Source organism: Lepisosteus oculatus, chromosome 18 (assembly GCF_040954835.1).
Source record: "Lepisosteus oculatus isolate fLepOcu1 chromosome 18, fLepOcu1.hap2, whole genome shotgun sequence".
In the NCBI taxonomy this organism is placed as follows: domain Eukaryota; kingdom Metazoa; phylum Chordata; class Actinopteri; order Semionotiformes; family Lepisosteidae; genus Lepisosteus; species Lepisosteus oculatus.
The window spans coordinates 12,527,471-12,549,231 of NC_090713.1; the positions used below are offsets into that span (position 1 = coordinate 12,527,471).

Sequence of the window (21,761 nt, forward strand, 5' to 3'; positions counted from 1 at the left end):
AGGTTTCTCCATTATTTTGTCCTGTACATTAGCAGGTGCAGTACAAGCTTTCATCTGTCTGACACGACAGATCTGTATCATCAGTGCTGTCTTATACATTAAAGTGGAACAAGTACGCTCAAAACCACTTTACAGGAAGTCCTTCAGCGCAGAGCAACTGAGCCTGTTTTTACCAGCTCTTCTTTCCTTCAGTGCTTCCTGATTAAAAACATACATTACGTTATCGAAACAGAAAGTATATTTCTGTTACTTCGCCATTTTGAGCGAAGCAGGGTAGATGCAGTCGGGTACAAGTAGAGAGGGACTAAACTTACTCCTCCATTAAAAACACACTGAAGTGTGGTAATTGCGGAAGGTGGCAGAGGGAGAGAGCAAGAGGTTTTACCAGAATTCAAACTTCAGACCACTGGGTGTAGAGTCTGAGAGCCTGAAAACAGTTTAGGGAAGATTATAAGAGCAGAAGGACTTCAGGGGAGACTTCACATCACCCTGGGTGAGTCTATCAGGAATAAATGTATCGAAGTGAGCACTGTTTCACCTCTCTCATGTATTGGTACAGGGTAGTCCAGCGGTACATTCTGAAACTGATCCTTGTCTGCAGCCATGTGAAGACACATGGAGCTGCTGAGATGGTTCACAGCGCATTCAGGTTTAAAATGGCGGAGAGCGGAAGTGCTGATTGTGGTGGATAAGATTGCGTCAGTGTTTTTATACTTAGAGAGCATTTTCTTAGTGCCTTGTAAAAGTATTGACAGCATTGAAGTTTCTAAAGTTTGTTGTTTTAATGCTTCTTGGTCAAAATATTATGAAGTAATAATATTCATTATGTACACAAACATCTGTAAAAATTCTTCACACTAGCCTTGGTTGCAAGGTATTTCTGCATGGTGTCCCGACCTTATATGCCAGCTTTGTGAAGCTCATGATGTGCAGTATTTTTGAGGCTTGGTCACAGAGCTGTAGATTCAGTGCTGTGGTAATTCTAGAGGCTGTCGTTTTGTTGTTTTTAGTAGTGATCCTGTTAGGTGTCCATGTAGCCCTGTCGGTGAGCTGTGAGTTGTGCCCACTGTTCCTCCTTCCTGATGCTGTTTCCCTTGTTTATCAGAATGTATGCTGGTCTGATTTTCGTCACTGTTTCCATGACATTGTTCCCGTTACCTGTTCTCAGCCCATGTGCAGACATCACCTTGCATTCCTCTTCATACAGTTAGCAGTTGTGTTAAAGTTTCATTATTTTTAATCACTCACAGAATAACACTAATGTAACATTATGAGACAGTTTTCATCTACTTCTTGGAAGCAGTCTTTCATACTGTATGTCAGTGAATACATCAGACATGTATATTTTTTCATTCCAGTTGTAGAAATAACAGCAACATAGGATTAGTCAGATCTTATTATTTTGTTCACTGCTCAGAAGTGAAGATTTTGTGCTCATTTTGTGTTTCTGTGCATTGTTCTTGGTTATAAAAGGATTCTGAAAGGCAGCCATTCCCTGAATATCAGCTTTGTGAAGATTGTGATGTGCAGTATTTGATGACACTGGCTCACTGAGCTGTAGATTCTGTTATGTGAGGCCTTTGGTTAGTTGTCTTAATAACTTTTGTTTTAGATGGAGTTTATAACGAAGGTTCAGGAGGGATGACTACAACCACGTTCAATCAGACTCAGCCATCAGTAATTATCAATCGCTTCTGACATCTATTCCTCTCCCAAAATGCTATAAATACCTACGAGATCTCTCTCTCTCTTGTGCATGTCTGTTGGATGAGTCTGGCTGTCTTGCTGTCTCGCTGTCCTCTCCCCCCTCGTGTGCATCCTTGTATAGACAGGACTACGACGCTGCCTACACCATACAATCAATATTCCTGTTTGCTGCTCCAATGCACAGTTTGATCTCAGCCAGGAACCAGCTGAGTACCAGCTAGCCATTAATCTGACTCTTCATCGCTTTTCAACATCTGCCAGCTTCATCTGGCCTTTCCCAAGACCAAGACCCACCGTTGTCAACCCGTCATTCCCAAACAGCTGGCGTTTGACCATCTTGTTATTTCTCCTGTTTTAAAATAAATGGGCTGCTATCGGCAAGCGCACATTCGCCGCCATGTTTGCAAATCTCCCATTCGAAACCTTTCCTCCCATTATCACCTGGACAGTAGCACAATGTCGGCAAACTACGTTAAAACAGCTTTAATTCAAGATGTAAGTCTAGGAATGTTACTAATTTTCCTATCAAAGATATACCTAACGCATCCTGCGCTCCCAGTAGACTTCCGCATCTCCCAACGACGTCATCAGCAACGCTACACTCCAGTCCGATGCAAATCCTGAGCTGCCAATGCAGCCTGCTGATCCTACCCTTGTGTCCATAGGATCATGCTCTGGATTTGTTTTTTAAATGCTGCTTATTTCGCATTCGCTACAGTGTGTTCAGATTTAAAATGACAGGGCACAGAAGTGCTGACTGTAGTGGATAAGATTGCATAGTGCTTTTATTCAGTTCATTGTATAAGTACCTTGAGGTTTTTGGATTTTGTTGTTTTAAATCTTGTGTGTCAAAATACTATGTAGTTTTATTGTGTATGGAAAAACCCCAAGATAAAGATCATTAATAAGATGAGAAAAATGACAAAGACATGAATGCAGAAATTTTCAAAACCCTGTACTGAGGCAAACATAAATTCAACTGAGTGCACAAATGCACCAAAACAAGCTGCACTGATAGTTGTGCAGCCTTTATGTGCTATAATTTCAAGTGCTTATTTTTAAACCATAAAGAGAATAGTGTCAATAATGCAACATTGTATGACAGACTTCTGCACTCATAGTGGCATCACAGTTGGTAATATGAACGTGAATATAGTTTAACAGTGTTGTTAATGTACAGTTCAGTGTGTGAGAGTGTGTCAGTGTAGATAATGTGCAGTACAGTGTGTGAGAGTGTTTCAGTGTTATTATTGTGCAGTACAGTGTGTGAGAATGTGTCAGTGTTGTGATTTGAGATGTGAGAGTTTCTCACTTTCTGTTATGTGTTGGCAGGTTGTGCTTGTATCAAATTCATGTCCTTGAGACCCTCTGCTGATCCTCAGGAGGGAAACAGCTTCTGAAATGAGTCTCTCTGAGGAGCCTGAGGCTGAAGATGGAGCACTGGGCCGTGAAATTGAGAGGTAAGAGAGTGTTCTTGTGTTTGGGGACCTGATTGACTCTGACACCGAATCTGTCTGGCTTCAAAGCTATAAGGATGTGTCTGTGTTATCGTAGGTTTTCCTGCTGTCCCATGTCTGTTGTTAGTTATGTGACTGTAGTAGCTGAGGTCTCTTGGCCCTGCTGTCTTGGGTCTTGTGTTCCATGTGTTTTGTCAAGTGCTGTCAGGACATGCATGCTCAGTGTCAGATCCCAGAGGGATGCATGTTGTGGGAATGGCACTGTGTCTGGGTGTATACCTTAGTTTGAGGTAAATTATATACCACATTAAATTATATACCACATTCTGAGCTAGCGTTTACCAAAACCTGGCTTTATGCGTCTATTCCGGACACTGCTATCCTCCCGAGATGCTTTTCTGTCCACTGTCAGGACAGGACAATGGACTCGAGGAAAATCAAGGGTGGAGTGGTTTGCTTGATGGTTAATAACTGGTGCACACCTGTGGAGACTATTTCATTGTCATGCTTTCCAGATCTTGAACACCTGACAATAAAATGCCACCCGTTCTGTCTCGGAGGGAGTTTACATTGGTGGTCCTCACAGCAGTGTATATTCCACAACAGACAAACACCACAAGAGCCCTGAATTAATTATTTGGACACCAACACAGACAGGAGAACGTATTCCCTGAGGACGCATTAATCACAGTAGGTGACTTCAATGGCGCGGACCTGAAGAAAACCATGCCTAACCTGCATCTGCATAATAATTGCCTGATGAACAAATACGATGGATAATATTCACACTCCCTTCCAGAATGGCTACAAAGCCCTCCCCCAACCTCCCTTTTGCAAATCCGATCACACTTCCATTCTGCTACTTCTTGCCTACAGGCAGAAACTCAAGCAGGAGAAGCCTGCGACACGGACCTTTCAGTGCTGGTCTGACAAATCGGATTCTATTCTACATCAGTGTTTTGCCACTACTGATTGGCAGATTTTTCGTGAAGCTGCCGGGAACGACATTAACCTGTAAGCAGACTATGCTACTGGTTATATCAATAAATGCATCAAAGATGTTGTCCCCAAAATTACAGTTCGCACATACCCAAATCAGAAACCATGGGAAAATGGAGAAATATGCACTAATCAAAAAAGCTAGAACAATGACTTTTAACTCTGGAGACATGGACAAGTACAAAGAATCCAGATCTGACCTGAGAAAAGCCATCAAAGAAGCTAAATATAACTATAGAGCGAAACTGAATCATACTATCACGATAACCGAGACACCTGGAACATATGGAATGGAATTCACACCATCACAGATTACAGAGTGCAACCCAGCAATATGACACAAACTGCCTTTCTCCCTGATGAACTAAACTCATTCTATGCTCGGGTCGAAGTCCATAACACAGAACCAGCTAAGGAACTCCCAGTTAAATAGGGGGAATACCCACTGTCTGTCTCCAGAGCTGATGTGTATAACGTTTTCAGGAAGACTAATCCACGCAAATCCCCTGGCCCCGACGCTATCCCTGGACGTGTTCTGAAGGCTTGCTCAGACCAGCTGGCAGATGACGGACATATTCAATCTTTCCCTTACTTAATACACAGTCCCCTCTTGCTTCAAGAAAACCACCATTGTGCCCCACTGTACTCACATCACTCATCATGAAATGCTTCGAGCGGCTGATCTAAGTATATATCACCTCTTCACTGCCTGACAACTTGGACCCACTGTCATTTGCATACCGACAGAGCAGATCAACTGAGGACACCATCCCCACTGCTCTACACACTACCCTTTCACACCTAGACAAGAAAGAAACGTATGTGAGAATGCTGTTCGTTGATTACAGCTCAGCATTTAACACCATTGTACCCTCAAGGCTTGTCACCAAGCTCCAGGACCTAGGACTAAGCTCCCCTCTCTGCAATTGGATCCTGGATTTTCTGATGGGTCATCTGCAGGTGGTAAGTGTAGGCACCAGTTCGTTCTCCACCCTGATTTTGAATATCAGCAATCTCCCAAGGCTGTGTGCTCAGCCCTCTCCTCTACTCCTTATTCACCCATGATTGTGTTGCCAAAACAAAAAAAAAAATCAATCATTAAGTTTGCAAACGATACGGTTCTTGGTTGGTGCCAGGACAACAACCTCTCTCTGAACATCAGATTCAAGGTCCTAAAAACACTGAAGCAGTCAATCCAGTGAGCTGAATCAACAGTGATACACAGTGTGAGGGCAATAAGTGAAAACTGCATGGAGGTGCATTTCAAACTGAGGGCAGGAGGCTCATCTTTACACAAAGGGATGTTGGAGTGTGGACATATGGGTATACTGATACCCTGGTATCTTTCAAGAAAAACACAGGCTGAGATCCTAGGATCAATTAACTACTATCTACCAAACTGGCCAGAAGGGCTCAGAGATATCCTTTAATGAGTGTAGTTTAGCTATCTGAATCTAGGATATTACCTTAACCTGCTGCCTTTCACTTTTTTGCATTCTGGCTGTGTTGCATTCCTGTTGATTTGACAAGATTTATGATTTAAAGTGGACCATATAAGGATTTAATTAGTAATTTAATTGAATTCTTGATCTGAACTTGTGAAGGACCAGAGCAGTAAGAGATTAGAAGTTCCCAGGTAAAATGTATTACTGATTTATCACTCAGACCAACAACATCAGCAGCAACATGATAATGTGTGACTTCAGCCAAAACGCTCTGACTCTCCAGTAGAAAAGTGACTCCAGTCTCTAGCTGCTCCAGTTTGGAAACCAGAAGAAACACCCTGGAGTTCGGGCTCTGCCCCCTGCAGGCTCTTTCCTTCAGGCCATGAAGAGAGAAAGGGGCTTTCAGGCTGGAGAAAAAGCAAGTCAACACCAATACCAGCACAGCTACCCCTGACCTTCACAATGGCAGCAACAGAGAGACATTTATTAATCCTGCAGAACGAGAGAATTGCAGTGATACAATCTGCTGTCTCAATTACAGTTCTTCAAATTCAAAGCAGAAGACACTGCTAATGTGTACAGTACCTTTTCATGTTAAAAAACGACTTCATTTTCCAAAAGGCTGCTCATGAAAGTTTCTATATTCTGTTTTCCACTGAAAAGCATTACATCTCAAGAACCCAGTCATGTTCCTGTTCTCTACCTCACTGTTTCACTGCCTTTCTCTGTTTTTCATGAGCTCCCCGTCAGTACATTTTCTCATTATTGTTAGTGAGCTTCAGTCAGTTCAAGGTTAGGTGTTTGGTGTGCACAACCTGATCTTTTTATCTGTCTCTGTTGTTCACAGGGTCAAGCTGGGCAGACCAGAGTCACCAGTGCCCAGCTGTATGTCTATGAAGAGTGACTTTTCAATGGAACATCCAACACACTTCAGAGCTGGAGACTTCAATCCTGACCCCAGGTGAGGTCACTGTTGTCCATGGAGTGTATCTGTCAGCTGGTCATGAGATAACATTGTGTGAACTGGATCACTTCTCCGTTTCTTATTTCCTTTGTTCTGTGAGAAGCTTAAGAAGAATAAAAACTTGACAGCTAAAAAATGCTGAAATTAAAAACAGTAATGTCAAACTGGTTTTATTGAGTTGAGCTCCCTGTCAGGTGTATGGGCAGCAGATTGATGACCACTTGATGATGATGGTGGAGTCAGGAGCTGTAATTATTATTGTCAATAAGGGCGTGTCCATCACTCCAATATTATAATTATTGATTAGAACGTAAAACCCCTCGTCCTCACAGTGGAACCTGATCAGTACGAGCTGTAGTCATGTGCAGTCTGAGTCAACAGGGTAACGTGCACTAGGAGATAGACAGACACTGGTAGGAGCAGAAAAACACTTGAAACCTGCATTGTATAGAATAAAATAATATACTGCTTGACAACTTGTGAAAGCAATAGAAAAGATACACAGAATGTTAGGTTATATACAGTAGTTAAAGATGGATTAACTGAAGATCATTTTGTTAAAAATGTATAACACACCATTGAGGCCTCATTTATAATATTGTACAGTGTTTTTTAGACATTGCTTACTGGGTACAATGTTTTGGTGACAAGGAGATTACTGCTCTGCATTTAGTCGAGAGAAGAGTAACCAGGTACAGCCTTGGACTCACAGGAATGTCTAACACTGAGGGTTAAAAGAACTGAGCCTGTCCGGTCTTATAAGAGTGACTGAGGGGAGTCTGATTCAAGATCATAGTATTCTAAAGACAGTGATGCAGTCAACCCTGTGAGCTGAATCACTATCAACAGTGATACACAATTTGAGGGATATAAGTGAAAACTAAAAAGCATTTTAAAATAAAAGAATGCTCTTCTTTACGCAAACGGTAGTTGGAGAGTAGAAGAAATAAGCTGGGTGTGGGTGATACCGATACTCTGGTATTTAAAAAGAAAACATAGGATGAGATGCTTGCATCATCTGGATTCCTCAAAATATGTCTGTGCTTTTGAATACCAACACAGCCTCTCCTGAACATCACATACAGTATTTATCGACAGACACATGTACAATGAACAAGAGTGTTTCTGATGGGATGCATATGGTTACCGTCCTTCAGCCCATTGTCCATGTGTGGAGATAGTAGATTCATGAAAAAACTGTATTGATGCTGTTCTCAGGGTCGATTTATCGAGACCCTGGATAACAGGGCCCAGTTTTTTGTCCATGAAGAGTGACGGGTCAATGATTCTACCAATAGAGTTCAGAGGTGGAGCCTTCGCAACTCCGAGGTATAGATTTCTGAATCATCTCTACCTTTCTTACTTAATTTTGAGCAAAGTGTGAGAAGGATAAAGATGTTGTAGCCAAAAAATGTTACTAAAGTCTAAAGCTACATCCAATGCAGATAGTGTATGATCACAGACACACGTGTTGAGGAGCAGAGAGGTGTAATTGATCACAGCAGTGATGAGCAGCAGAATATAGAACCTGGATTCCTCAAAACATGTCTGTGGTCTTGAAGTTGTTTTCACCTCATGTGTGACAGAAGCAGAGATCTATAGAACCAGCTCCCAGCTGTGTGTCCATGAACACTGAATTGACAACAGATCAACCACTGGAGTGAGGAAGAGGAGCTCCACTAGGACACTCAATCCATTTACACAATAAGATTAACCTGGATTTATAGAGCTGATTTCCCTGTCAGTTGTATTGACAGTACATTGATGTCAACCTGATGCTGATGGTGGTGCTGGGAGCTGTAATTATGCGTGAGTCCTGTAGTCATGTCAGGTCAGATTCAGCAGGGTGATGTGTGGTAGGAGATAGACAGACACTGGTAGGGTCATGTAAACACTTGATGCCTGCAATGAATAATGTAATATACTTCTAGACAGTGTGTGGAAACAATATAAATGACACACCGAGTGTTAGTTTATATTTAAAAGCAAAGTAAGGTTTAGTTAAAAGCAAGGAATTTATTGAATTACATTTTGTTGAAATTGAATAAAGCACTAGTGAGGCCTCATTTTATTTACAGTTTTGCTAAGAATTTGGTCAATGTGTAAACAATTTTGTTAACAAACAGATTACTGCTCTGCAGTTAGTCCAGAGAAGAGCAACTAGATACAATCCTGGGCTCAAAGGAATGTCTAACACTGATAGTTAAAAGAACTGAACCTTTGTAGTCTTATAGGATTGACTAAGGGGAGTCTGATTCAAGATTATAGAATCCTAAAGATATAGACACAGTCTATAGGGACATGAGTTGAAACTGCACAAAGAGTTGTTGGAGTGTGGAACGTGCAACACAGCCATGTGGTTGATATTGACACCCTGGTGTCTCAAGAAAACACAGAATGAGATATGAAACAATTAGCTAATAATTACCAAACTGGCTGGACAGGCTGAATAGGCTCCTCTAGTGACTGTAGTCTAGCTGTGTAAATCAGGAGCCCTATTTGTACCTGCTGGGTTTTTCATTTTTTCACCTTCAGGCTGTGTTGAATTCCTGCTGCTTTTGTAAGATTTGTAATTTAAGGTGGACCAGAGAAGGATTTATACATAGTTAAATTGAATATATAATCTGTGAATGATGAAAATAGTAAGAGATAAGAAGATCCCAGGTAAAATACACTGCTGATTGGAACAAGTAATAGGTTTATTCCATGCTGAAAAGAGAAGAAAGAAAACATAACGTTTTGACCGTGGAGCCTTCTTCAGGTGTCCTGAAGAAGAAAGCTCCTGAAGATGGCTCCACGGCCGAAACGTTGTGTTTCCTTTCTTCTCTTTTCAGCTGGAATAAACCTATTACTTGTTCCTTTGCAGCTTATGTATGTTGCTGCAGCTCCCCACTTGAACTACTACACTACTAATTTATCACTTATACCTACATCACCAGCAACATGATCAATGTATGACTTCAGCTTAGCAGCTCTGCCTCTCCAGTTGAAAAGTGACTCCAGGTCCTCTGAGCTGCTCCAGTCTGGAAGCCAGCAGAAACACCCTGGAGTTCCAGCTCATGTTCACACACTGGGACTGTGTGCTACCCCCTGCAGGCTCTTTTTTTCAGCCCATGAAGAGGGAATGGGGCTGTGAGGCTGGAGGTGAAGAGAGAGATCAACCCCAGTACCAGCAAAGTCACACATGAACATCACAATGGAAGCAGCAGAGACACTTGAACACTGACCAAGTGTGTGTTTGAAGTCACACATGGCCATGTACTTTAGCCTAGTGTCAAGGTGGGGAGAGGAAAATATGATGGAAAGACAGTTTTAGAATCCAAACCAGAAATCAACAGAGGTCAACCAGAGGTCAACAGAGCCAGATTTATTAATCCTGCAGAACAGGAGTTTTCCAGTGACAGAATCCACTGTCTAATCAACAGTTCTCAAAAATAGAAGCAGCTGCTTATCAACACATTTTTGTGTCAAAAAAAGCTCATTCTAGTTTCTATGTTCAGTTTTGCACTAAAAATATTCACATCTCCAGAACCCAGTCAAATGCACCCAGGTTGCACAAAAATGCTGAAAATAAAAACACAGTTCTACTACTAGTATATTCTCGTGATTAATGGATGGAGCAGTGTGTAACCACTGTAGACATGATCAGAGAAACAGAGGTGCTGAGGATCAATGAGCTGTAATTCAATACAGGAGTGACGAGCAGCACAATATAGAACCTGGATTTCTCAAAACACATCTGTGCCTTTGAAGGTGAAGAGAGAGATCAACCTCAAGGTCCTAAAAACACTAAAGCAGTCAACCCAGTGAGCTGAATTAACAATGATACACAGTGTGAGGGCGATAAGTGAAAACTGCATGGAGGTGCATTTCAAACTGAGGGCAGGAGGCTCATCTTTACACAAAGGGATGTTGGAGTGTGGAACAAGCAACAGTGCCATGTAGGTATACTGATACCCTGGTATCTTTCAAGAAAAACACAGGCTGAGATCCTAGGATCAATTAACTACTATCTACCAAACTGGCCAGAAGGGCTCAGAGATATCCTTTAATGAGTGTAGTTTAGCTATCTGAATCTAGGATATTACCTTAACCTGCTGCCTTTCACTTTTTTGCATTCTGGCTGCATTGCATTCCTGTTTATTTGACAAGATTTATGATTTAAAGTGGACCATAGAAGGATTTAATTAGTAATTTAATTGAATTCTTGATCTGAACTTGTGAAGGACCAGAGCAGTAAGAGATTAGAAGTTCCCAGGTAAAATGTATTACTGATTTATCACTCAGACCAACAACATCAGCAGCAACATGATAATGTGTGACTTCAGCCAAAACGCTCTGACTCTCCAGTAGAAAAGTGACTCCAGTCTCTAGCTGCTCCAGTTTGGAAACCAGCAGAATCACCCTGGAGGTTGGGCTCATGTTCTCACACTGGGACAGTGTGCTGCCCCCTGCAGGCTCTATCCTTCAGGCCATGAAGAGAGAAAGGGGCTTTCAGGCTGGAGAAGAAGCAAGTCAACAACAATACCAGCACAGCTACCCCTGACCTTCACAATGGCAGCAACAGAGAGACATTTATTAATCCTGCAGAACGAGAGAATTGCAGTGATACAATCTGCTGTCTCAATAACAGTTCTTCAAATTCAAAGCAGAAGACACTGCTAATGTGTACAGTACCTTTTCATGTTAAAAAATGACTTCATTTTCCAAAAGGCTGCTCATGAAAGTTTCTATATTCTGTTTTCCACTGAAAAGCATTACATCTCAAGAACCCAGTCATGTTCCTGTTCTCTACCTCACTGTTTCACTGCCTTTCTCTGTTTTTCATGAGCTCCCCGTCAGTACATTTTCTCATTATTGTTAGTGAGCTTCAGTCAGTTCAAGGTTAGGTGTTTGGTGTGCACAACCTGATCTTTTTATCTGTCTCTGTTGTTCACAGGGTCAAGCTGGGCAGACCAGAGTCACCAGTGCCCAGCTGTATGTCTATGAAGAGTGACTTTTCAATGGAACATCCAACACACTTCAGAGCTGGAGACTTCAATCCTGACCCCAGGTGAGGTCACTGTTGTCCATGGAGTGTATCTGTCAGTTGGTCATGAGATAACATTGTGTGAACTGGATCACTTCTCCGTTTCTTATTTCCTTTGTTCTGTGAGAAGCTTAAGAAGAATAAAAACTTGACAGCTAAAAAATGCTGAAATTAAAAACAGTAATGTCAAACTGGTTTTATTGAGTTGAGCTCCCTGTCAGGTGTATGGGCAGCAGATTGATGACCACTTGATGATGATGGTGGAGTCAGGAGCTGTAATTATTATTGTCAATAAGGGCGTGTCCATCACTCCAATATTATAATTATTGATTAGAACGTAAAACCCCTCGTCCTCACAGTGGAACCTGATCAGTACGAGCTGTAGTCATGTGCAGTCTGAGTCAACAGGGTAACGTGCACTAGGAGATAGACAGACACTGGTAGGAGCAGAAAAACACTTGAAACCTGCATTGTATAGAATAAAATAATATGCTGCTTGACAACTTGTGAAAGCAATAGAAAAGATACACAGAATGTTAGGTTATATACAGTAGTTAAAGATGGATTAACTGAAGATCATTTTGTTAAAAATGTATAACACACCATTGAGGCCTCATTTATAATATTGAACAGTGTTTTTTAGACATTGCTTACTGGGTACAATGTTTTGGTGACAAGGAGATTACTGCTCTGCATTTAGTCGAGAGAAGAGTAACCAGGTACAGCCTTGGGCTCACAGGAATGTCTAACACTGAGGGTTAAAAGAACTGAGCCTGTCCGGTCTTATAAGAGTGACTGAGGGGAGACTGATTCAAGATCATAGTATTCTAAAGACAGTGATGCAGTCAACCCTGTGAGCTGAATCACTATCAACAGTGATACACAATTTGAGGGATATAAGTGAAAACTAAAAAGCATTTTAAAATAAAAGAATGCCCTTCTTTACGCAAACGGTAGTTGGAGAGTAGAAGAAGTAAGCTGGGTGTGGGTGATACCGATACTCTGGTATTTAAAAAGAAAACATAGGATGAGATGCTTGCATCATCTGGATTCCTCAAAATATGTCTGTGCCTTTGAATACCAACACAGCCTCTCCTGAACATCACATACAGTATTTATCGACAGACACATGTACAATGAACAAGAGTGTTTCTGATGGGATGCATATGGTTACCGTCCTTCAGCCCATTGTCCATGTGTGGAGATAGTAGATTCATGAAAAAACTGTATTGATGCTGTTCTCAGGGTCGATTTATCGAGACCCTGGATAACAGGGCCCAGTTTTTTGTCCATGAAGAGTGACGGGTCAATGATTCTACCAATAGAGTTCAGAGGTGGAGCCTTCGCAACTCCGAGGTATAGATTTCTGAATCATCTCTACCTTTCTTACTTAATTTTGAGCAAAGTGTGAGAAGGATAAAGATGTTGTAGCCAAAAAATGTTACTAAAGTCTAAAGCTACATCCAATGCAGATAGTGTATGATCACAGACACACGTGTTGAGGAGCAGAGAGGTGTAATTGATCACAGCAGTGATGAGCAGCAGAATATAGAACCTGGATTCCTCAAAACATGTCTGTGCTCTTGAAGTTGTTTTCACCTCATGTGTGACAGAAGCAGAGATCTATAGAACCAGCTCCCAGCTGTGTGTCCATGAACACTGAATTGACAACAGATCAACCACTGGAGTGAGGAAGAGGAGCTCCACTAGGACACTCAATCCATTTACACAATAAGATAAACCTGGATTTATAGAGCTGATTTCCCTGTCAGTTGTATTGACAGTACATTGATGTCAACCTGATGCTGATGGTGGTGCTGGGAGCTGTAATTATGCGTGAGTCCTGTAGTCATGTCAGGTCAGATTCAGCAGGGTAATGTGTGGTAGGAGATAGACAGACACTGGTAGGGTCATGTAAACACTTGATGCCTGCAATGAATAATGTAATATACTTCTAGACAGTGTGTGGAAACAATATAAATGACACACCGAGTGTTAGTTTATATTTAAAAGCAAAGTAAGGTTTAGTTAAAAGCAAGGAATTTATTGAATTACATTTTGTTGAAATTGAATAAAGCACTAGTGAGGCCTCATTTTATTTACAGTTTTGCTAAGAATTTGGTCAATGTGTAAACAATTTTGTTAACAAACAGATTACTGCTCTGCAGTTAGTCCAGAGAAGAGCAACTAGATACAATCCTGGGCTCAAAGGAATGTCTAACACTGATAGTTAAAAGAACTGAACCTTTGTAGTCTTATAGGATTGACTAAGGGGAGTCTGATTCAAGATTATAGAATCCTAAAGATATAGACACAGTCTATAGGGACATGAGTTGAAACTGCAAAGAAGAGCATTTTAAACCTAGGATAGGAGGCCCTTCTTTACACAAAGAGTTGTTGGAGTGTGGAACGTGCAACACAGCCATGTGGTTGATATTGACACCCTGGTGTCTCAGGAAAACACAGAATGATATATGAAACAATTAGCTAATAATTACCAAACTGGCTGGACAGGCTGAATAGGCTCCTCTAGTGACTGTAGTCTAGCTGTGTAAATCAGGAGCCCTATTTGTACCTGCTGGGTTTTTCATTTTTTCACCTTCAGGCTGTGTTGAATTCCTGCTGCTTTTGTAAGATTTGTAATTTAAGGTGGACCAGAGAAGGATTTATACATAGTTAAATTGAATATATAATCTGTGAATGATGAAAATAGTAAGAGATAAGAAGATCCCAGGTAAAATACACTGCTGATTGGAACAAGTAATAGGTTTATTCCATACTGAAAAGAGAAGAAAGAAAACACAACGTTTTGACCGTGGAGCCTTCTTCAGGTGTCCTGAAGAAGAAAGCTCCTGAAGATGGCTCCACGGCCGAAACGTTGTGTTTCCTTTCTTCTCTTTTCAGCTGGAATAAACCTATTACTTGTTCCTTTGCAGCTTATGTATGTTGCTGCAGCTCCCCACTTGAACTACTACACTACTAATTTATCACTTATACCTACATCACCAGCAACATGATCAATGTATGACTTCAGCTTAGCAGCTCTGCCTCTCCAGTTGAAAAGTGACTCCAGGTCCTCTGAGCTGCTCCAGTCTGGAAGCCAACAGAAACACCCTGGAGTTCCAGCTCATGTTCACACACTGGGACTGTGTGCTACCCCCTGCAGGCTCTTTTTTTCAGCCCATGAAGAGGGAATGGGGCTGTGAGGCTGGAGGTGAAGAGAGAGATCAACCCCAGTACCAGCAAAGTCACACATGAACATCACAATGGCAGCAGCAGAGACACTTGAACACTGACCAAGTGTGTGTTTGAAGTCACACATGGCCATGTACTTTAGCCTAGTGTCAAGGTGGGGAGAGGAAAATATGATGGAAAGACAGTTTTAGAATCCAAACCAGAAATCAACAGAGGTCAACCAGAGGTCAACAGAGCCAGATTTATTAATCCTGCAGAACAGGAGTTTTCCAGTGACAGAATCCACTGTCTAATCAACAGTTCTCAAAAATAGAAGCAGCTGCTTATCAACACATTTTTGTGTCAAAAAAAGCTCATTCTAGTTTCTATGTTCAGTTTTGCACTAAAAATATTCACATCTCCAGAACCCAGTCAATTGCACCCAGGTTGCACAAAAATGCTGAAAATAAAAACACAGTTCTACTACTAGTATATTCTCGTGATTAATGGATAACCACTGTAGACATGATCAGAGAAGCACAGGTGCTGAGGATCAATGAGCTGTAATTCAATACAGGAGTGACGAGCAGCACAATATAGAACCTGGATTTCTCAAAACACATCTGTGCCTTTGAAGGTGAAGAGAGAGATCAACCTCAATACCAGCACAGCCGGTGCTCACCATATAGGCATTAACAGGTGTGGAGAGAGGAGATTAATGAAAAAATATATTGGTGCTGCTCACAGAGTCAAGCTGGAGAGAACAGGGTCAACAGGGCCAATCTCTGTGTCCTTGAAGAGTGACCTATTAAGACTCCTGCACACTCAGCACACAGTACTCTGGCCAAATCATGACAGAGCAGAAGGAAGAATATGAAGCACCTGGAATATCTCATTGTCTGTACTGGTACAGCAGAATGAGACCTCAGATCAGGGAAATGGTTTCTCCACCATAAAGCATCGCACTTCAGCAGCTGGAAGGTGGAAACTCTAAACAATAAAAAAAATAGCAGGACTAGTTAGATTTCTCAGTTAAATCATCTGGTTTTGCTATTTTCTAGAATAATGTATATCACATGCAATTTTAAATCTAGATAAAATGTTAATTTTTAAAATTCATAGAAGTAAACCTATAATTTCAGAGACAAAATAATATATATTCCTGAGAGGACAGACTGTGTCACAGCAAAGTGATTTAGGAAAAACACACATTCTTAATCAAGAAAACATGTAACAAAAACAGGATATCAATCTGTTTACATGAATAAGACAATTTACTTTAAATTGTGGGTGTGTGTCTCCTCTTGTCCAGAGCTCTGTGTGTGTCTCTCCTGTCCTCAGCTCTGTGTTTGTTTGTGTTTGTCTCTCCTCTTGTCCTCAGCTCTGTCTTTCCCTCCTCCTGTCTTGAACTCTTTATGGGTGTTTCCATGTCTTATTTCTCCTGTCCTGAATTCTTGTGCCCTGCATTTTGTTTTTGCAAGAATCATTATAGAGGGGTTCAACATGACTTCTGTGACTCCTGGTCTCTGAGTTAAAGGCACAATGTGAAGATCTCTGACTATTTTCTTTACTCACAGATCTGCTGGGCATGAAAACATGTCCTGTGATTTCTGCATTGAGACGAAGTTCAGAGCTGTGAAACACTGTGTCACCTGCATTGCCTCCTACTGTGAGACACACGTCCGACAGCACTACACAGTTCCAGCCCTGCAGAGACACAGACTGGTGGACATCTGTGGAGACCAGGAGCCCAGTCTGTGTCAGCAGCACCACAGAGCTCTGGAGCTGTTCTGTAAGACTGATCAGACTCACATCTGCAGTCTGTGTTCAGTGCAGGAACACAGGGGCCATGACACCATATTTATGTCAGAACAGGTAATGACACAGGTAAGAGACTTCAGTCACACTTTCTGAAATCAGACCTGTGCTGAATATTGACACACTTTTCACCAGCTGATTCATAGTGCTTCTGTGTCTCTGTGTTGTGCTGTCTGTTCCCTGTGCTCACAGATCTGTAGTGACCCGTGTGGCTGAATTGATACACACTCATCACTGAGGGCAGCTGAATATCTGTGTGGTGTTTATTTCACATGAACTATACAGTGTAAAACATTAGTGACCAGAACTCAATATCTCAGTACAAAAACACTGAGGGATAGTCTCTTATTCTTACTGTCGAACTGTTTCAGTATGGATGCTGTCATTCTGTCTTTATGAAAGCTTCAGATCTCTTGATTCCTTTAAATCTGCCAATTGTAACTCTTCCAGAGGTCTTACCTTTTTCTCTGCTTTGTATGTTCAGGATGTGAGGAGGGCTGTGACAGGTGAACCTGAGGATTTCTGCACAGGAGGATTCCGGGAGACTGTCCAAACAGGTTAGTGTTTGAGAGTGTCTCTCAGGAGAAGGACACACCAGGTCTCTGTGTGTGAATGAGTGTGCTTTGGCAACTTGAATCAAGTAAACATAATAATTTAAAGTCTTACCCACAGATTCTAAATATACAGTCTACACTTTATTGATACAACACTAAAACATGCATAACAAACCAACAAGAATAAAATAATATATTTGTGAATCAATCTGCTTTAATATGAATTGTTGATCATTCACTCAGGGGTTAAAGATGAGCCAATAACAAAGCTAAAATATATCAACTATTATTATTGTCTAACTTGTAGGTTATATGAATCTCAGTGTCATAGATATATCAGTGGTTAAATCACATTCATATTCTCAAAGACAAGTAAATATGCATTTATTATACTGAACTACTTTATTAAACACAAGTGAAATAATAGTTAAACCCAAGAGAATTATAGTGTTAATATAGAAGTTTTGTACTCCTAAATCAAGGAACTTGTGGCCATTGGATGAATTTGAACTTCCTGCTGATGTCAGAGCTGAGCAAGGTTCATGCTGTAGTTTCTCCAGTTGCTTGCTCTGTGCTGGGAGTGTCCTGGTGGAGAGAGAGAGGAAGAGAATGATTTTGCCTCACATTACTGATGACAACTCCGCAAGGAAGTTAGCATCTTACTGAACTCCAGTCTCTAAAACCATCTGTGCACAGTCATCTGCTTACGGGCAAAGTAAGACAATAGAAGACAAGGTTCGTCTGAGCTGCAGCTTTTTACTGAAGATGCTTGGATATTCAGAATAATGACAAAAGAGCCCAAAAGGCAAAACATAACAATCAGTTTGTGAAAAACAAGATTTCTTCAGTTTTTTACTGTTGCACTCTCTCAACCTGAAGTCTTTGAACTGTCACGCCCTCTGCAGCCAGAGGGCGCTCCTTCTCTGTCCTGTCCCTAGTTTCCGGTCTGCTGTCCTTCCGGTTCCTCTCTTTCCCATGGGCTATATATTTCCGGGTCTTGCACTCTGTCCTCGCTCAGCATTGACGTTCGGATGTCCTGAGACCCGCCTAGCACCAGGGCGCCCCACGTCCGCTCCCTGAGGGCATAGGTTTCTATACGGCATTCCTGAACTCTTTGCACTAATGAGCCCGGGCCTTTTTCCCATCTCGCTGCTATGCATATGGGTCTTTTTCCGCTCTCCTGCTCCCCACGGTTAGTCCCTTTGGACGTCCCTGACATGCACAAGTCCTGACTCGGACTGCTAGCAATCACATTGTTGGAAAAGTACGATTGCCAGGTTAGCTGGAGAGAGAAAAGCTGAGCCAGTGAGCAAAGCAACTAAATGATTTGTGTGCAACCCTATAAAACAGGAAATTACAGTTGGTGATTGCCTGGGATGTCAACAGAAATATCTAGATACCCTCTAGGTCCGTCATTGGGTGATCATACAGATTGGAAGATTACTGAGGTCTGACCCATTGTCTTGGGTGTTATTATGGTGAAAGCAAAAGTATGATTTTTAGAAATCCTTAATAACAGCTTTAAAATGTCTAATAACTATTAATTCTATAATAGCTCTGTTATGACTATACCAATATGGTGTCTCTCAGCTAGCTGTTGCCCTGGGAAACTTACATTCTCATGAGGGCTCCCAGTTTTCCAGGACCAGCTGCACAAACCAGACTTTCCTTCACTGATCTGTATTAAGTAGTAATTAACAATTAATTACTCAGTTATTCTTTCCCTATTTAATGCTGAGGCACCACTTTAACAGTGCTTTGTCATTGTTCATTTCGCCCTCTTCACTCCCTTTCTGTACTATACTAAAACAGTGCTTTTAGTTCTCAGCTTCATTTTTATTCATTTCACCTGTCCTGTCTGCACTCCTGTTCTCCAGTTCCCTGGGCAGATGCCTCAGTGGCTTCTCTGGGTGCCCGTCCTGCCCTGGATTTCTAAGCATGTTTGCACCCCTGTCTTTGGTTCTCGACACCAGGATTCCACTCCGAAGTTGAATCACTGTTTTCCCTTGGAGGTCAGCACCACGAATCCGTTCCAAGACCGAGGTATCCAAGTGTCCTCCTCTTTTGGAAGCACAACACAGGATTCCTCTCTGATGCAGAGGCTGCCCAATTATTGTCTACAGGCTGATTTGCCAGGGCTGAGATCACTAGGGTGGATGTTGACTACCCTCACCTTTCATCGCTGAATCAGTCTGTTCTGACTCCAGTTCTAGTTTGTTCCAACTAGAGATTTTCTCTGCCCTGCAGCACCCAGTTTCTGACTGCACAGCAGCTTCCGGCCTCCACCCTGGAGCCTTGGACTCTTCTCTGCTGGCCTCCTTCGCCAGCAGTTCTGAACCACTTCCAGGAGGCAGCTTCCGTTGTCCAGGGCCTCAGGGCTCTCCCCGTGCAGCCTCATCCTGTTGTTGTCCCTAAGAGTCCTGCTCTGGCACTTTAATTCTTCTTTTCTTTAGATAGATAGATACTTTATTGATCCCGTGAGGGAAATTCTTTGTCCTCTTTCCTGCCGCCTTTCTGGCTCTTTTTCTTCTTCACCCTTTTCTCTCAGGCTGTCGGGGTACTTTTCTCTTCCCAGTCTCCTTCCTGCCAGGCATCCTGTGTCCCCTCTGTCTGGAGAGCATTTCCCTATTAGCCTGGCCTCCCTGTAGATTCCTGTTCCCGAGCTCTGACTGAGACTGCACCTTGCAGCTGTGTTGTCCCAGGGCTCATCACAACCGCCAAATTGTAAAGATATGCTAAGAATATAACTGAGTGTTAACACAATTAGAGACACCTGACCAATCAGAAAAACCCCAGACTAAGTATTGTACTGCTATATAACACCTGTACAGAGCAATAAGAGAGATAGACCTTCCTTCTGCACTAAAGAGAATGACCTCCAATCTCTAATAATAACTATAACAATATTTTTATTATAGCATATTTCATTCCAGTGAATCTCAATGTACTTCACAAAAAGAAAAGCTTAAAAAAGAACTCAGGGAACGTAATAACTAAGAAGGAAAAAGATAGGAAATTAGTAATAGTAAAAGTTGATAGGCTTGCTGGTAAAGAAGGGTTTTAAGATCTATTTTAAAGTTTTCGGTGGAATTTGCTTGCCTGAGATGGTGCTTTGTTGGAACAAGGATGATATGATCTGATTTCCTTGCTCTGGTCAGTACCAGTCAGTTAGTGAGAACTTATGTGAAACTGTAGCTGAGTAGCTGCTGTCTTCTTGAGGGAATGGGAATCTGTGAATTGAACCTGTCCCCCTGTTCTAAAAATATATCTTCTGACCAGGCGAGACTGTTTTTAACCAAGGGATTCTCTATACAGGAAATCAGAGTTTCCTAAAAACAACAGAATGGCAAACTCTCTGAATACGGTTTAAATAACTAGAAGCTGATCTTTACGGGTGACAGTGATCTTGACAAGCATGTCACACCACTGGTGTCAGTACCACTACAACTCGGAAAGCACCTCAGTTTCTTCAAAGCATCTGAGATCTGCATGAATGTTTTCATTAGATAGATGTTAACCACTGTCTCTAAATTCTTAGACACCTCAAACCAGCTCCTTCAAACAGCTGTATCAATATATTACATTTCATACTACATGTATACATTTCATTACCCTACACTGTACTGTTCAGTAATGAAACAGAAAATAAACAGTAATTAATAAAATCAAATCACTGAAGTGTTTCCCTGACATAACTACATTACAGGTTTCTCACAATTTTCAGCAAAAAAGCTCAAGATGATGTGCAGAGGATAATGTTGAGCCTTATGTAACAAAGGAAAAGGATGTACCTGTATCAGGTCCACTCATAGTCTGCTTTTTTCAGGACTAAAATAGTCAATTTCTTTCAGGGTCTCCCAATGCTGTATGCTTTGACTCTTTAAATTGTCACCTGCTGAACACTGCGCTGAAGGGAAAAAATGGTCAATTTAAATCACTTAGAATTGCATTTAAAACCTAAGGAGTCTGTGACAGATTCCCCTTTGATGGTAGCTGAATATTAGGGAATTGCTCACATTAACTCCTGACTTGACTTGACTGGATCTTTTGCGTTGCATGTGGACCTACTGTATATCATTGTATTTAACCATTTTAACTCTAAGAACTTTAACTGTATGGCTTTCTTGTACTTTATGAAAAAAGTAGTGAAATGAGCCATTTTGGCTGGTCTGCCCACTCTGTCTTGTTTTTTACTGGCAGGTTGACACAGAAACACTGTACCAGCTCAGGGTCTGACTGTCCTGAGCCGACAAGGACAGTTCACTCCCTGAATACTCACATAGTTAAACCTGCCTTCACACAGGAGACACCAGTCCCCTAATAACCTCCTGCTGATTGAACACACATTCTCCCCGGGTATTTAGAGTATCTATACATCTCCCTCTGGTATCCTAATATATACTTAGGTGCCCAGATCCAGGAGCCCTGTTATACAGCTAAAAAAACTAAACTGTTTTAATAAGTAGCCTCTTCAAGGTCCAAGATTTCAATTTTACTGTTTCCTTGTTGTGGTAGTGCTGAAAAAAACTTTATTTTAGCTTCCATTACAATATTCATTTCTTTTTTCACATGTCCTCTGTTGGTCTAATATCTTTTTTACCTGTGCTTGTTGCA

The 21,761-nt window shown here is 41.6% G+C and overlaps 1 protein-coding gene across 1 annotated transcript in view; it reads left to right on the forward strand.

Annotated features, from left to right (window-relative positions):
• Positions 1-132: 132 nt before the first annotated feature.
• The window catches only part of LOC107076077 (NACHT, LRR and PYD domains-containing protein 12-like), a 703,435-nt gene continuing 681,806 nt past the window's right edge, over positions 133-21,761 (forward strand). Inside the window, exons 1-6 of the mRNA XM_069180182.1 lie at positions 133-493; positions 3,040-3,167; positions 6,456-6,569; positions 11,512-11,625; positions 16,353-16,650; positions 17,078-17,150. Coding sequence (XP_069036283.1) covers positions 3,109-3,167; positions 6,456-6,569; positions 11,512-11,625; positions 16,353-16,650; positions 17,078-17,150 — 658 coding nt within the window. The 5' untranslated portion in view covers positions 133-493; positions 3,040-3,108. The remainder of the gene's footprint in view (positions 494-3,039; positions 3,168-6,455; positions 6,570-11,511; positions 11,626-16,352; positions 16,651-17,077; positions 17,151-21,761) is intronic.